Source organism: Euphorbia lathyris, chromosome 9 (genome assembly GCF_963576675.1).
Source record: "Euphorbia lathyris chromosome 9, ddEupLath1.1, whole genome shotgun sequence".
Lineage (NCBI taxonomy): Eukaryota > Viridiplantae > Streptophyta > Magnoliopsida > Malpighiales > Euphorbiaceae > Euphorbia > Euphorbia lathyris.
Window position 1 is genome coordinate 53,287,605 of NC_088918.1, and position 15,235 is coordinate 53,302,839.

At 35.3% G+C, this 15,235-nt stretch overlaps 2 protein-coding genes and 1 long non-coding RNA gene across 3 annotated transcripts; 2 read left to right on the plus strand and 1 right to left on the minus strand.

The window, feature by feature from the left end:
- Positions 1-4,093: 4,093 nt before the first annotated feature.
- On the minus strand, positions 4,094-4,838 carry LOC136206336 (uncharacterized). The gene is made up of 2 exons (XM_065997356.1): positions 4,359-4,838; positions 4,094-4,283 (listed from the first exon to the last, which is right to left on the minus strand). Exons 1-2 carry the CDS (start codon positions 4,755-4,757, stop codon positions 4,197-4,199), a joined length of 486 nt encoding a protein of 161 aa, XP_065853428.1. The 5' UTR covers positions 4,758-4,838; the 3' UTR covers positions 4,094-4,196.
- Positions 4,839-7,316: 2,478 nt separating this feature from the next.
- LOC136206460 (glucan endo-1,3-beta-glucosidase 12-like) lies at positions 7,317-8,577 on the plus strand. The gene is made up of 3 exons (XM_065997516.1): positions 7,317-7,465; positions 7,650-8,276; positions 8,410-8,577. The coding sequence occupies exons 1-3, from the start codon at positions 7,402-7,404 to the stop codon at positions 8,439-8,441; spliced, it is 723 nt and encodes a 240-aa protein (XP_065853588.1). The 5' UTR covers positions 7,317-7,401; the 3' UTR covers positions 8,442-8,577.
- A 2,548-nt stretch (positions 8,578-11,125) lies between these two features.
- On the plus strand, positions 11,126-14,872 carry LOC136207388 (uncharacterized). Its single transcript, XR_010676615.1, has 6 exons — positions 11,126-11,394; positions 11,487-11,851; positions 13,520-13,695; positions 13,773-13,999; positions 14,089-14,521; positions 14,604-14,872. It is a non-coding gene; the product is annotated as an uncharacterized lncRNA (long non-coding RNA).
- Positions 14,873-15,235: the final 363 nt, after the last annotated feature.

Genomic DNA, 15,235 nt, shown 5'->3' on the forward strand with positions numbered 1-15,235 from the left:
AAACCTTCCAAATGTCAATTAAATATAAAAAATTTATATAAATACATTATTTATATAAATTATCCCACTTAGAATAAATATATGTCAATAAAAAATTTTTAATAAGAAATACTAATTATTTTCGGTGACTAAGATTCAATTATGAAATATTCCGTCTCAAATTTCGTCTTATTATCAAATTTGTCACAAATTAGATAATTAGTGAAATTAACATACCTGAATATAGAGGTGGCAAAATGACACACGACCCGATTACACGACACGAACACGACACGGATTTTTAGTGTTAGTGTTGAGCTTAATAGGTAATGGGTCATTTTTAGGTTGACACGAAACTGACACGCTAATTTTTGGGTTGGGTTAGTGTTGATATGTGAACCCGAAAACGACACGAAATGACACGGATATTGAAAATTATTGTTATATTCTCTCATGTTTTTTTATGTCACTTTATTAATAAAGATAATAAAATTATAATTATTAATTGCAAATATTAATTTGAATTTCCTAAATTGTTATAAACACATTACATAACCCTCTAACATGATATTATCGAACTTTTCGATAATTATTGTTAGCATACTAATCTAAAAATGATATAAAATGTTTAAAAACAGTACCAAATCTTCTTATATTTTTAAGAGTTATTATTAATATATACGCATAACAAAATTACATGTAACCCGAAAACACGACACGAAATCGACACTAACCCGAATAGGTTAACACGACTTTGACACGAAAGTTTTTGGGTTGGGTTTGGGTTTACTCTTTTTGACACGAACCCGAAATGACACGACACGAACACGACTCGAACACGATAATTGTCAGGTCTACCTGAATAGGGTTTAGTTGGTAAAACGTGGGGGATAAAAATTTTGCTCTAAAAAACATAGTAATTTGATGTTGTAAAGAGTTGTTGTAAGGGGAAAATTTAGTGTCCAATCCATAGTTCATAGTATATACATACACAATGTATGAACCTTTCTCTCTCCGTCGTTGACCCGCCGTCCCACTCACAATAAAAATTAGAATTCATTTATTATTTTTATTTTTATTTACTAATGGTTAGAAAACGAAATAAAAGGTTAACCGACCGAAATAATTGGTTAACTGATTAGTAGTTAACCAAGTTTAATGGACTTGTGTATGATTAGTGTTTAAAAAACTGATTAAATAGATAACCAACCGAATTAATCTTAATGGACTGGTTAACCAACCACGTGCACTCCTACTTGTCACCCTTATATTATTCAATCTTATAGTTTCTCGGTCTCCAAGTAGACTATAAAACAAATGAATTTATACCCTTACCAATTTATTTGAGCGTGACCATGCACTTATCAATCTCACTTATTGAGGGCTCCGATGATATTGCTCCCATATTGAGAGGGACAAATCTCATATCTGTCACCCATTGTCCTTTGTATGGATTGTATTATATCTAATCACAACCTTTATAGTTGCTCGGTCAAAGGTAATGTTTGATTGCGTCAAAACATATTACTTTTCAAAATAAATATAAGATTGATCGGGCAAGTATGGAATTAAAACAGAGAAATATAGTGCAAACCAAAAACAAAGTTCCACGATATGCATCTAATTGCGACTCAATTTTGAAGCTCTTAGAGTTCGGATTTGGAATCAAATAACATTTTGTAAAGCTATCTCTTAACTTTATTTCTTAACTTGAACAACTGGAATGGGATTTCTATGAAATAGTTATGATCGAAATATGAATGATTGTCAAATCTGTCAACAGTTAAGAACAAGAAAACCGAAAGTCAAATTCAGCGATATTTCAACTCCAATGGATACCAAATTCGACCAAAATGAAATCAAAACAAAACTAATTGTATAAACCCTTTCTAGGGACATAAATATACGATTAAAATACTTTTTCTATGTCATCAAAACAACAATCTGAAGGTCAAATCATGCAATATCACAATCTTAACTCATAGATTCTTCAACCGAAATCAAAATAATTTTGAAACGAATTTGACCTTACTTGAAATGTTTTTACACAAGGATCAAGAATACAGTATCAAAACTCTTAGTTGTTGACCATATTCTATATAGGGTGATCAGAAACAAGAAGAATAAAAGAAAAAAGAACCGTTTTTTTGAAAACTCAGAGAATGTGAAATTTCCTCTTTCTACTTTCTTCTAAGATTGAATGACAAAAAAACTCTTTTATTTGCTATAATTTTTTTTTTAAAAATGAAGTTACCAAAATACTCATCTTTTAAATCAGTTAAAATAATTTATATTATTCTAAAATTTTAGAATGTTACCACCTAACCATTAAGCATTTAAGTGCTTAGTGAAGCAAATTAGGCAGTGATCAACAATCTTCCACTTGAAGATTTAATTGAGTATCAATTAAAGATTCACACTGTTCTTTTTATATTGCCTTCAAATAATGTTTATATCTCTATCAGCCACATTAGGATTGACACCAAATAAATTGGTTACCATTGATTGCCTTTTGTCTTAAAATCTATTAGGTTATCATCAGTGTGGATCTTTTGCAAATCAATACTTTCTTCTTCAATTTTCTCTCGAACGAAGTGGTATTGAACTCGAATATGCCTAGTCTTTGAATGAAAAGTTGGATTTCTTGTAAGATGAAAGGCACTCTTGTTGTCACATAACAAAGAAAATTTATCTTATGCGTGCTCGAGTTTTTCCAATACCATCTTCAACCATATTGCTTCTTTACTAGTTTAAGTAGCTGCTAGATATTTTGCTTATTGTTAACACAGACACAATTAACTACAGTTTTGATATTCAACTTGCAACTCCACCAGTAAGTGCAAATACATAACTCGTAGTATATTTGCTTTTATCCAAATCACCTTTTGAATTGACAATATCCATTAGTAGTAAAGTCTGATCTTTACGTAACACATTGCAATGTTTGTTCTCTCATCTATTCTGCATCAAGTTCAAGCACACCATGTTTCTCTACCTTTTATGGCATGCTTGTGTCGGTTTTTATGTGATTCGCATCGTGTTAGTATAATGCAACGGTTACCATTTTTATTCAAACTTCATTGCTAATAAACTATTAGAATTAGTGTGTTATGATGTATGGGGTCTTCACGAGTAAGTCCATATGATAATTGTCACGATTATTACGTTCTTTGATCATTTTAGCAAATTCTTCTTGTTGTGTTTTATTTGTTATAAGTTTGAAATTTTAAATTTATTTATTAAATTTAGTGGCATGGTTGAAAAATTCTTTGATTAACCAATCAACTCCTTTCAAGTTGACTTGGTGGGTGGGAGGAGGCTGAATATCGAGTAGTAACTATTTCTCGTCCTTGCTCCATTGCCCTAGTCGAGCTTGTGGCTCTTAGCCCACCACAACAACATAACCTTCTTTTAGTCATTCGATTATATCTTTTACAATTTGATCCTGTCATTCGATTATATCTTTCACAATTTGATCTGATTCAGGTGATTCATATGTTCTAAAGAATTGAGATATATTCATACAACTTTTATAAAGATTACAAGAGTTGAATTCAACTCTAAATGCATTAAAATTACAATTAAAGTTGATCATTAGGCTTGAATTCAAATATGTAATCACTAATATTTTTCTTTTTAGGATGATAGGTTCGAATTCATAACCTCCGACCTTTTATCTTATTTCAGAAATGTACCAATTGAGTCATGGTCTTTTGATATATCATCTCTAATCTTCAGCTTGAAGAATACGCTGTATACATACGACATATATGCTATTAATTTTTCACATTTCAATAGTCTTATTAGGCATTGGATTGATGATAGAAGTTTGAGCAAAGTTTGAGTATAATCACTAAATTTCAATTTGTGCTAATAAAACAAGGTAGAACTAAATATGAAATTGCTAAACTTTTGTTGTTTTACCCATAAGACTGATCAATAAAGGGATATTACCAATTTGTGACAGCTTTTGAAACTAGAAAATGAGAACTTTTATAAAAAGTTATAACATATATTTGTCAGCACAGAATTTAGTGGTAGGTATTATAGAACCCTGTTTTCATAAAGATGACATTGAAACTACATAAGTGGTAAAAGAAAAAAGGTTTGTAATTGACATAAGTTAGAAATGGAATTAAAACCAATCCTGCAATACAATATATCTGAACAGGATACAATTATAAATTGTACAAAATGAAGAGAATAATTGCTGAAATTCAAATCCTCAAATAATTGGAGAGCGTAGGATCTTTCTTTTTCTTCTTGAAATGCTTTGAGGCTGCTTTTAACACCTTATTCCATCCCTACACATTTATTTTTCCACTTTATCATTTCATCTTAACATTAATAAAAAGAGAAATAATTAATTAATTAATTACCTTGGTAGCAAACAGAGCACAACCGCCCTTGATCGGAGTTGGAGAGAATTCAGGAGGTTTCATCATCATCTTCTTCAGTTTCAGGTTCTTGAGGGAACCACTCCTTTTCTTCTTATAATTACTACAGTTATCCGATTGAATGCCAAATCCGAAAGTGAGTTTTCGCGGTGTAATCAGATCCAGATCCAGATCCATAGGGCTGTGAAGACGAGGAACCAACGGAGACCATATTGAACTCTGGGAGTAATCGAAATCGAAAGCAGAATTATCGGGGAATTTGAAGAGAAGCTCGCGCGACATAAATGGCTCCAAATATTCTATCACTTTACAAGTATGGATTAGAAGACTCTGCTTATCTTCTTCTTCTTCTTCTTGAAGATTTTCTGCTTTCCTTTTCATATTAAGGATTGCAGCTTTCAACTGTTTAGCTGAAGAATACTCTGCTTTGCTTTTCTTCCTCTCAGGTTGGGTTGGGTTGGGTTAACACAAAAAAGTAACCGTTGGAATGGAGTACGACTTTAGAGTTTTTTAGTCCAACGCTTTTGTCTTTATTGCATTCCTATTATTTCACATGTTTACCGTTGTCTTTACAAAAATTACCAATATCATGGCGTTGTTTCTTTATTTCTATTTTCAAAAATTTAAAGTAAAAAATTTGGTGGAAAATAAAATATATTCCGGTATTAGGTATTAACTATAACGTTGTAAAAACAACAAAATGATGGATGCCTATTATTTTTAAAAGGGTAAAAATGAATAAAATATTTTTCACATTTTTTTTCATATATTTTTCTGTTACAAATTTTCCATTGACTTATTTTATAAATCAAATAAACATAAAAAAAATCAGAAAAATATTGTTCAGTAAATAAACAAGGCTTACGATTATAGTGGTTTCCTTTTTCTTTAGGCAAATTACACTTATAGCTATTGAATTTTATCTCTACTGATATTGTGATCACTAAACTTCAAACCGAAACATAAAAATCACTTAACTTTATAGGATAAATTTCACCAATGGTGTACAGCCTTTGCTCCATTTCACACTTTGGTGTACAACCTTCATGATAGACACAATCTTAGGGTTGGATTTTGGATTGATGATTTTGGACATTCAAATAGACATGTAAAGCTGTAAATTTTTTCACATTGTTCTTTCAATACCTTTCTAAATATTGGATATCCATGAACATTTCGGTGTTTTCTTCTATAAATATACGATTTGTCTGTTCATAATTCTTCATTCTAGTAACTTTCATTTTTCCCTTTAGAATTTAAGATGGAGGGAGGATAAACTTCTGCATCTCAAGCGCCACATTCTTCACCACCTCCACCACCAGTTCTTCTTTCTGAGTTTGATAAACTCATTTCTAATTTTCATGGTTCCTTCTGTGATGGTGACACAGAAGAAATTATTAGATTCATGAAAGACATGACAAAGACCATGTCTTTTATCTGTGAATCAATAACTGACTATCTTGAGTCAGTTGAGGATGAAAAGAGAAGATTGAAGAAAGAAGTGAATGATCTCAAAAGGTTGTTGGAGAAAGCTAAGAATGACTTTGCTAATGCAATATTGGGTGATAATACTTATTTGTAGGTTTTTTTTTAATTTATGTATTTTAGTTTTTTATATTTATGTACTTTTTTTTTTGTTTTGTGTTGTTTTTTTATTAATATAAAAAATATTATTATTATCAATTTGAATATTATGGTTTAGAACCAAGATATATGGTTTAGAACACAAAATATATTATTTGGAACTTCGATCGATATATGTTGATATTGTATTTGATATCGACTATTATCAACAAATATCGACATTGAAGAATATAACTTCGACCAATATATGTCGATATTGTATTTGATATCGACAAATATCGACATTGAAGACTACAACCTCGGTCGATATATGTTGATACCAAATACAATATCGACATATAACTTCAGTCGATATATGTCGATATCAAATGCAATATCGACATATATCGACCAATATCGATACGATGCAATCTCATCATATCTGTCGATATTGATCAGAAATCGAAAGCTATCGACACTGTCGGGGGAAATCTGAAACTGATGTTCCAACCAAAATGCATATTCAGACAATAATGCCACTGTTTTTGGGGTTCGCACGACCAGGAAAAACATGAAAAAGGAAGAGAAACAATATACATTGGGTTGTAGAAAACAAACTGCTAGATTTTAACGATGAATGGACTAAGCTTTAAATCTTTTCAATGAAACTAAAAACCAATGAAAAACTTACATGATTGTAGAAATCTTATTGTATGAACTATGGTTGAATTGATTGTTGTAGTATTCGTAGTTGTTCTATAGATTATTTTGTTCTTTAGAGAGAGAGCGCGCGAGAAAGAGAGAGAGTGAGGGGGCAGACACAAAGTTATGTTTGGGAAGAAGACGAGGGAAGAGTTGGAAGTTATCTGTTAAAATATGTTAGTTTTGGAATTTTTTTTAAAATGAGCTAGAAATGTAAACTAATCTCTAAAAGGGGCTAGTTTAATAATTGTCCCTAAATAATAATAAGTGAACTAACAAGTGTTACAATTAATTAAATCGATGTGAATTTATTGGTTTGTATTGAATTGTTCTATATTTGGGATATTGAGAAGAATAAAATTACAAAACAAAAAAGGCAAACATAATAAGGGAAAGTGATCCTTGAGTAGGAATTAAGCAAGTTTGAATATTACTCTCTTCACAAGCTACCATTTATTCCTCCATTCTACAATCTTTATGCTCCTTACTTTTATATATTATGTTTTTCAATTATTTTCTATTAAATTCTTATTTTTATTTAGTTTCTCCCTGATAATGAACAACCACAAAAAATAACTCAATTAATAAAGAAAAAAAGATTAAAGAGTAAATAAACAAAAATAAAAAATTGAAAGTTTAATAATAGGTTTTGGCTAAAAATGTTCCATGGAATCTCATAATCTTAGCTTCTACTAGACTAGACCCCATGCTATCTATATATATTCACATTTAGATTTGTATAATAATAATAAGTCGTAAAATGGAGCCACTCTTCAAGTTCAGACTCTCAATTCTCCACTTTCTCACATTCCTTCTTTTCACTGGTAAGTAAAGCTCATCATTTCAAATTATTATGTCAAAATTGTACTATGTTATCTATACATTCCATACGATTATATAAATGTAAGAGAATAATAATAGTATTAATTGTGTTGTATCAATCAAAGCGTCTGTGTAATAAATGGTTTGAGTTGAAAGTTTTAATTTTTTTTTTTTTTTTTGTTGCAGATGCAAGGTTTTTTAATGTTGATGAAAATTTGAAATATCTTGAAGCATTAGACACATTGCCACCCACAAACACTAACCCATATGGCTTACCATCTCCGCTGTCTCCGCCACCATTACCGTCACTTCCACCCCTTCCCTCACCAGTGCTAACTCCTCCCTTTACGCCACCGTCAACACCTTCTCTAATGGTGCCACCTCCACCATCCTTTACTTTTCCTATCAAAACCCCACCAGTTAGCTTTACACCAAAGCCCACTACGCCACCAAGTGTTGTTCCTGGGCCCAGCCCACCAGGTACTGTTCCAGGAGTCAGCCCACCAAGTGTTGTTCCTGGGCCTAGCCCACCAGCAGGAGCTTCGCCCCCGCCGCCGCATAAAAAGGCACAGTCTGGTTTGTGGTGTGTAGCTAAGCCAACAGTGCCTGATTTGGTAATTCAAGGAGCATTGGATTATGCATGTGGGTCAGGGGCCGATTGCAAGTCAATTCAGCCCAATGGGCCTTGTTTTCAGCCCAATACATTGGTGGGCCATGCTTCTTATGCTTTCAATAGTTACTGGCAGAGCACAAAGGAAAGTGGAGGTACTTGTGATTTTGGAGGCACTGCCATGCTTGTTACTGCTGATCCTAGTAAGTTAAACTACCACACTACTTACTGTTTAATCCGAGTTAACCTTTTTATAATTTTCCACAATTCTAGAAAACATCTAAATTTTCTAGAAAAGAATAAAAAGTATTAATTATTGTATTTTGTGGAATGCAGGTTACAGTAAATGCAATTTCATCTTCAAATGATATAGATTCATGGGAAAATGCTATTTTATTATATTGTAATTAATCAGCAGCTTTAATATGTTAAAGGAAAACATACACTTATTTTTCATCTTCTTATTTCATATCATATCATATATGAACCTATTAATTATTTGCATTTTTTTTTTCATTTCAGTTCCATTTCTATCTCTTTTCTCTTCTTTGGTGTTTTATAATTAATAATGTTTAATATTGTTTCTTTCTTTTTCAAAATAAAAACAAATTTGTGAGTGTATCCATACTTTTGTAACGAAATCTCAAAACATTTATTCATCGCTCGAAAAGTAAATGATTATTGTAGATGTAAATATTTCATAGAAAAATGAAGTGCACGCTTTAACTTTTAATGGAGGATTATGAATGTCAAAAGGATGAAAACGACAAAGGTTAATAATCAATCCTGAATAGAGAAGGAAATATACGTAAAAAAAAATTGATATTCAAAATGTGCAAGTATATTGAAATTCGAAAAGTAAAGAACATAAAATGTAAAAAAAATCTTAAATTGATGTCAAATTGATGTTAAGAAGAGTCAAAAGAAGGGTGAATTCGGCTAAATTAATGTTAAAGATCGTGGTATCTGTCGTTGATTTTGAACCATAGTTTGATCGTACGATTGATTGGTTGATTGATTGAGGTTGGAATTGTTGACAAGTCTTGTATTTATAGTGAGCGTTAAACATGTCATATTGCTAAATTGAGAAAGTATTTGACTTCTTAAATATATGAATCAATCCTAACCTTTTAAGGTCAACTTTTTGGATGAATTAAACCTTTATTTACATGATATCGAAGTCATAGTTCAATATTAACGACCCCCACTAGTATTCGTGGAATCATGCATCTACAGATCAAAATAAAGCCACAGAATATTTATGGATCCCAAATAGAATCGTACTGAGGGAGGACTTATGATCAGTTGAAAATGGCTGTTTGCAACTGAAAAAACCATTTCCTATTTTTCAGCATAAGATACCCCTTAAGGTCGTATTTTTTTTTCAGAGTACCAGATGTAAAAATTTGGATGATAAAACATGGAATCCTACCACTACATATCAAAACAAAGACAGTAAATATTCATGGAGCTCAAACGAAATCGTATTAAAGCAGATATGAATTTTCAAAGCCTTCGAACTCCATTTTGCTGTTCTAATTTTATCTCTGCAATATTTTAATTTTTCCAAACTTCGATCGTTAAATTCCAAGCCTTACAATAGCTTTTCCTTGCCTCCATTTAACCCGGTTTATTTCCATACCAACCCTCATAAAGTGAATGAGGTAAAAATCAATACTTGGGATGATTCCCTTAAGTCTCATTAATATTAAAATCTTAATATTTACATACTTATATTGTTTCTAGATGTGCTCTCCAAGCAATGCTAGGACACATGGCTTACTATCACCCTTTGATGCTAGGGCTTACAATTAATGGTGGAGATTAAAGGTGGACATAATTAGGTGTGTGGTGATGCATCATTGTTTGTCTGTGCCCCTTCTAGAACCTGCCGGATTGGTATTAAGACAAAAGTGCCCCTGGACTTTGTGGAAAGACTTATTTGCCCTTGGAAACCCAAAGGGTTTGGCCGACAAAATAAAAGCTTCTGAAGACTTGGACTTTGTACTTTGCTTCTCTCCTTCGCCTCTTCGTTTTCTCCCTTGAGCTTTCAAAGCCAAAACTTCTCTATTTTCTAGGTAAAAGCTTGCATGAACTCCCATGGCTTTGATGTTGATCTTATTACCCTTCCTCAAACTATGCTTGGTAGATGTTCAACAAGCCTAGTTTGCTAACCAAGAATCGAAGATGAGGAGAGTGCTGGGCTTTGGTGAAAAGGTCCGCGAGTTGCATGGCGGAGGAGATGGGCATGAGACAGACGAGACCTGCCTGAACTCGTTCTCTCACGACGTGACAATCTATATCGATGTGTTTGGTTCTCTCGTGGAAAACCGGGTTCTGGACGATGTGCATGGCGGAGACGTTATCACAGAAGAGGAGTGCCGCCGATTTGGTGAAGACGTTTAGATCTGTCAACAAGGTAGTAAGCCATTACAATTTGCAAGATGTGGACGACATGGCCCTGTATTCGGCTTTTGAGGAGGACCTAGAAATGGTGTTCTGTTTCTTGGATCTCTAGGATACAATGGAGGAGCCCAGAAAAGTCACATATCCAGTGATGGATTTTCGAGTTTCTGTGCACGAACCCCAGTCAGAATCGCAAAAAGCTTAGAGCCGGAGGTCATTGGTTAATGGGAAAAACAAGCCAAGGCCGATGGTGCCTTTAAGGTAACGTAGTACTTGTTGAACTCTCTGTTCATCTTCCGTTGTGGGTGCTTTTAGATGTTGGGAGAGTTGGTTAACAATATAGGAGAGATCGGGCCTTGTATGAGTTAAGTAGAGTAATTTTCCTATGATTTGCCTGTATACTGTGATATTTGTTAAGGGGGTGCTTTGCATGTGAGGCTTATGATTAGGTAGGGCTGGTGTGTGTGCTGGTTTACAGTCAAGTAACCCATTTTCTTGCAAGAGCTCTAATACGTATTTTCTTTGTGACATGTACATGCCTTTGGAGCTCCTGGCGAATTCAAACCCGAGGAAATAATGAATCGGCCCAAGATCCTTGATTTTGAAGGCTCGATGGAGGTGGTCCTTTGCTAGGATGATTGCGGAATCGTCATTGCCTGCTAAGATTACGTCATCCACATAGATGAGCAAAATGGTGATCGAGTTTTGTACCTTCCTGGTGAAGAGCGAAGGGTCTGCAGTCGACTGAATGAACCTCATGGCTTTGACTGTGGTTGTGAGTTTCACGCTCCACTGCCGTCCCGCTTGACGCAAACCGTAAAGTGACTTCTTCAGCTTTCAAACTGGACGAGGAGTGGCGCTGGTGACCCCTGGCGGGAGTGTCATATAGACTTCCTCATGCAATTCGCCGTGTAGGTAAGCATTGTCTATGTCAAGTTGGTGAATACTCCATTTTCTGGCAACTGCCACTGTCAATAATGTTCTAATTGTGGTAAACTTTGCTACAGGTGCGACGGTGGCGGTGAAATCAACCCCCTCTTATTGAGTATAGCCCTTGGCTAACAGACGTGCCTTAAATCGTGCTACACTCCCATCCGCTTTGTGCTTTAGCTTGTAGACCCAGCACATCCGATAGGCTATGTGTTGTTTGATCAAGAGCTGCGAGCTCTTCATTCATGGCATGTTGCCAATTTGCTGTTGACATGGCCTGCTTGTATGTTTTAGGTTCCGCATGGCAAGTAACATTGACGGTAAAGATCTGTTTGTTTGATGACAGCTTGTGATACGAAAGGGACTTGGCGAGTTGATGTGGTGACTTTGTAAAAGCAGGCAAGGAGTTGCCCTTCGCTAAGGCTACATGGTAGTCCCTTAGGTAAGTTGGTGCTCTTCATGCTCGAATTGGTCGGGTATTTACTTGCTCTTGTTGTGATGGTTCTGTTGAGATATCTTCTGTCGTGGCATTTTCTGTTGTGGTGTTTGTGTCTTGGGGGCCTGGTTCTGTGTTGTCATCATCATCTTTTGGCATGATTGCATGAGTTGGTTCTTGGTACGCGTCATTATAAACAGTTGTGTCTGATGCTTTGCCTTTTTCTGCAAATGGAAAGTGTTCTTCAAAAAACTTTACATACCTGGAAAAGAAAATGCTGTTAGTTGATAAATTTAACAGTTTGTATCCTTTCGTGTCGCCTTTGTGTCCTAAGAACACACATCGTATGGCTCTGTCAGTGAACTTATTCTTGTGCCTATCAAAGGTCGAGGCATATGCCAAGCACCCGAAAACACTAAGGTCATTGATGTTGCTTTTCTCTTTATACAAACGGTCATATGGTGTTTTCTGCTGTATGGGGGTAGATGGTAATCGATTGATAAGAAATACCGCATGGCTGACTGCCTCAGACCAAAAGGTTTTGGGCATGCAGCTTTGTAACATAAGAGCCCTGGTCGTATTTATGATGTCCTGGTGCTTTCTCTCAACACGACCATTTTGTTGGGGTGTTTCGGTGCATGAGGTTTGGTGTGTGATACCTCACGCATTGTGAATTCAGGTCCATTATCAAACCTTATCACCTTGATTTTCTTGTTGAACTGTCTGCTAACATGATTGCAAAATGCCTGTAATGCCTGTCTTGCTTCCCCCTTGTCATGCATTAATGATACCTAGGTATACCTACTGTAGTCATCCAAAATAGTTAGGAAATAATGTTTGTTTGTGTGTGATTCCCTAACCGGCCCCTATATATCAACATGAATTAGGTCAAAAGTTTGTTTTGCAATGCTGTTGCTTAAAGTGAAAGGCGATTTCTTTTGTTTGGCTCTTTGACAAACGTCACATGGCATTTCTTTTAAAAACTTGAACTCATTACATGGTTTTCTAAGGCCCTTAACCTCTCGTAGGAAGGATGGCCTAGGCGAGAGTGCCATACATTTGCCTTTATTGAACATGAAACAGCATAAAAACTTTTGACTACATTTGGTTGCGGATTCTCTAAGTATAGTCCTCCTCGTTGTCTAGCCCAACCAATCGTCTTCCAGTTCTTGGCATCCTGTATTATACATGTTGACCCAGTTATGATGATGCACATATCATTTGACTCTAAAAGCTTGCTTGTTGAGATCAGGTTGTAATTGAATTTAGGTATGCATAATACACCCTTCAAGGTGAGTCCTTGACCTAATGATACTATGCCTATATGCTCTGCTTTAACCTTCTCCCCATTTGGTAAACTGGCCCAACAATGTTCTATTTTTGTGCATGAGCTATAATAACCGACGTCACACACAATGTGGTCAGTGGCTCCGGTGTCAATGATCCAATGAGACATGGCATATTTATCAGGAGGAGTTTTAGAGGCGTTACCATAATAGTTGTCTTTGTGAAAGGCGTTCACGCTGCTTGTGGAAGCTTGTGTAGCATGAGCCTTCTGGGGTTAGAGTGCCACTAGTTTCTGATATTGCTCTTTAGTAAGACTGAATGAGTCCCTTTGGTGAGAGTTATCGTCCTCCCCGGAATCTGACCCTTCCTTGCTATGGTTTGTTGCAGAGTTGGCTTTGGCTTGTGGTGCCCTGAAATTGTTGCCCCCTTTCGCTTTGTTCCCATAGCTTGGCGGATATCCAATGCTTTTTAAAGCAGATGTCTTCGGTGTGACCCGTGTTGCCGCAATATGTGCATAATGATGAGTTTCTGTTATTTCCTTTCCGGTTGTTGGGTTTGTTACGGTAGGTGCCCTGCCTGTTCTGCTGATTTATGAAGTCGGCGAAAGAGGCATTCTCATTTCCTTCACTTTGTTTTGCAGGTGTGAGACCGATTTGTCTCTCGTGTTGAGTAGCTAGGGCATAAACCTTGTTAAGAGAAGGCAGCGGCTCAATGAGTAAGATCTGCGAACAGATGGTGGAATAGGCCTCGTTCAAGCCTTGAAGAAATGTGATAACTTGGTCAACCTCCTGCTGATCATGTAGTGTTTTGAAAGCATTGCAAGAACAAGCTGGCCTGCAGGAACACTTTGGCATGGGCCTAAGATTGGTAAGCTCGTCATAGAGTATATTGAGGTTTGTATAGTATTCAGTTACCGTTCCTACTCCTTGTTTTAACCCGTGTATCTCTCTGCGCAGCTCCAAGATTCTCAAGGAATCGGTTTGGGCGAAGCGTTCCCTCAGATCTGCCCAAACTTGGCCGGCTTTGTCGAGCCACATGATGCTCCTTGCTATTGAAGGAGATAGGGCATGGTGTATCCAGGACATCACCATGTTGTTGCAGCGTTCCCACTGGCTATACATGTTGTCCGTCGTCCCTGGTGTCGTGATAGTGCCATCCACAAAAGAATATTTGTTCTTCGACATTAAAGCGACCTTCACCGATCGGGACCATTGGTGGTAGTTTGGCCCAGTCAAGACCTGTGATACAAGTGCTAGTGCCGACGTCTCATTCTGTGGGAGGTGATAAGGGCTATTTGAGCTGATGATAGGAGGGTTAGCCATATTCTTTTGATTGGAGTTTTTAACAGAGTGATTTTGTATGCTCTGATACCATCATAAAGTGAATGAGGTAAAAATCAATACTTGGTGTGATTCCCTTAATTCTCATTAATATTAAAGTCTTAATATTTACATACTTATATTGTTTCTAGGTGTGCTCTACAAGCAATGCTAGGACACATGGCTTAATAAACCCATATACATATTTCTCTAAATCCCCTTCCACCATTTTTTACAGCAGCACCGAGTTCTTGAGCTATAAGTTCCGAATTTCTAAAAGTTTTTATCCTCGAGTTACCACTGATCATCACGACTTATTGCTGATTTTTTCGACTCCAACAAGTTATTGTTGTTCTAGCACATTACTCAAAGCTTCAGAAACACAGAAACTGCCATTGTATTTCTTTTTTTTTTTTAACGAACTGCCGTTGTGTTTCAAGTTTGTCAATTCCATCAATTACTTTTGCTTAAACATAATTTCTCAACAAAATTAACATATTCTTTCAGCTCTAATTTCTACTTTATTTCCAATCAAACATTTGTAATCAAATTATTTTAAAAATCAATAAAAATATGAATATTTCTCAAATCGGTGTTGATTTCATTTTTTTTTTAAATTGATTTCTTTTTTTTAGTGCCGTATAGTAGCTGGTTAAACTTTTGCAGTGAAACTAGAGATTCAAGAAGATTTTTATTTTCAATCTTTGAATCATTCATCCAAGCGTTTCGTTAAGCCACAACCCAAAAATCATAAAAATAATTGGAAATTGATTTCCATGGTAAG

Coding starts and splice junctions, on each gene's coding strand:
- LOC136206460 (XM_065997516.1), top strand. CDS start 7,402: ATGGAGCCACTCTTCAAGTTCAGACTCTCAATTCTCCACTTTCTCACA. Junction 7,466..7,649: donor CACATTCCTTCTTTTCACTG/GTAAGTAAAGCT, acceptor TTTTTGTTGCAG/ATGCAAGGTTTTTTAATGTT. Junction 8,277..8,409: donor GCTTGTTACTGCTGATCCTA/GTAAGTTAAACT, acceptor TGTGGAATGCAG/GTTACAGTAAATGCAATTTC.
- LOC136206336 (XM_065997356.1), bottom strand. CDS start 4,757: ATGAAAAGGAAAGCAGAAAATCTTCAAGAAGAAGAAGAAGAAGATAAG. Junction 4,284..4,358: donor GTGCTCTGTTTGCTACCAAG/GTAATTAATTAA, acceptor ATAAATGTGTAG/GGATGGAATAAGGTGTTAAA.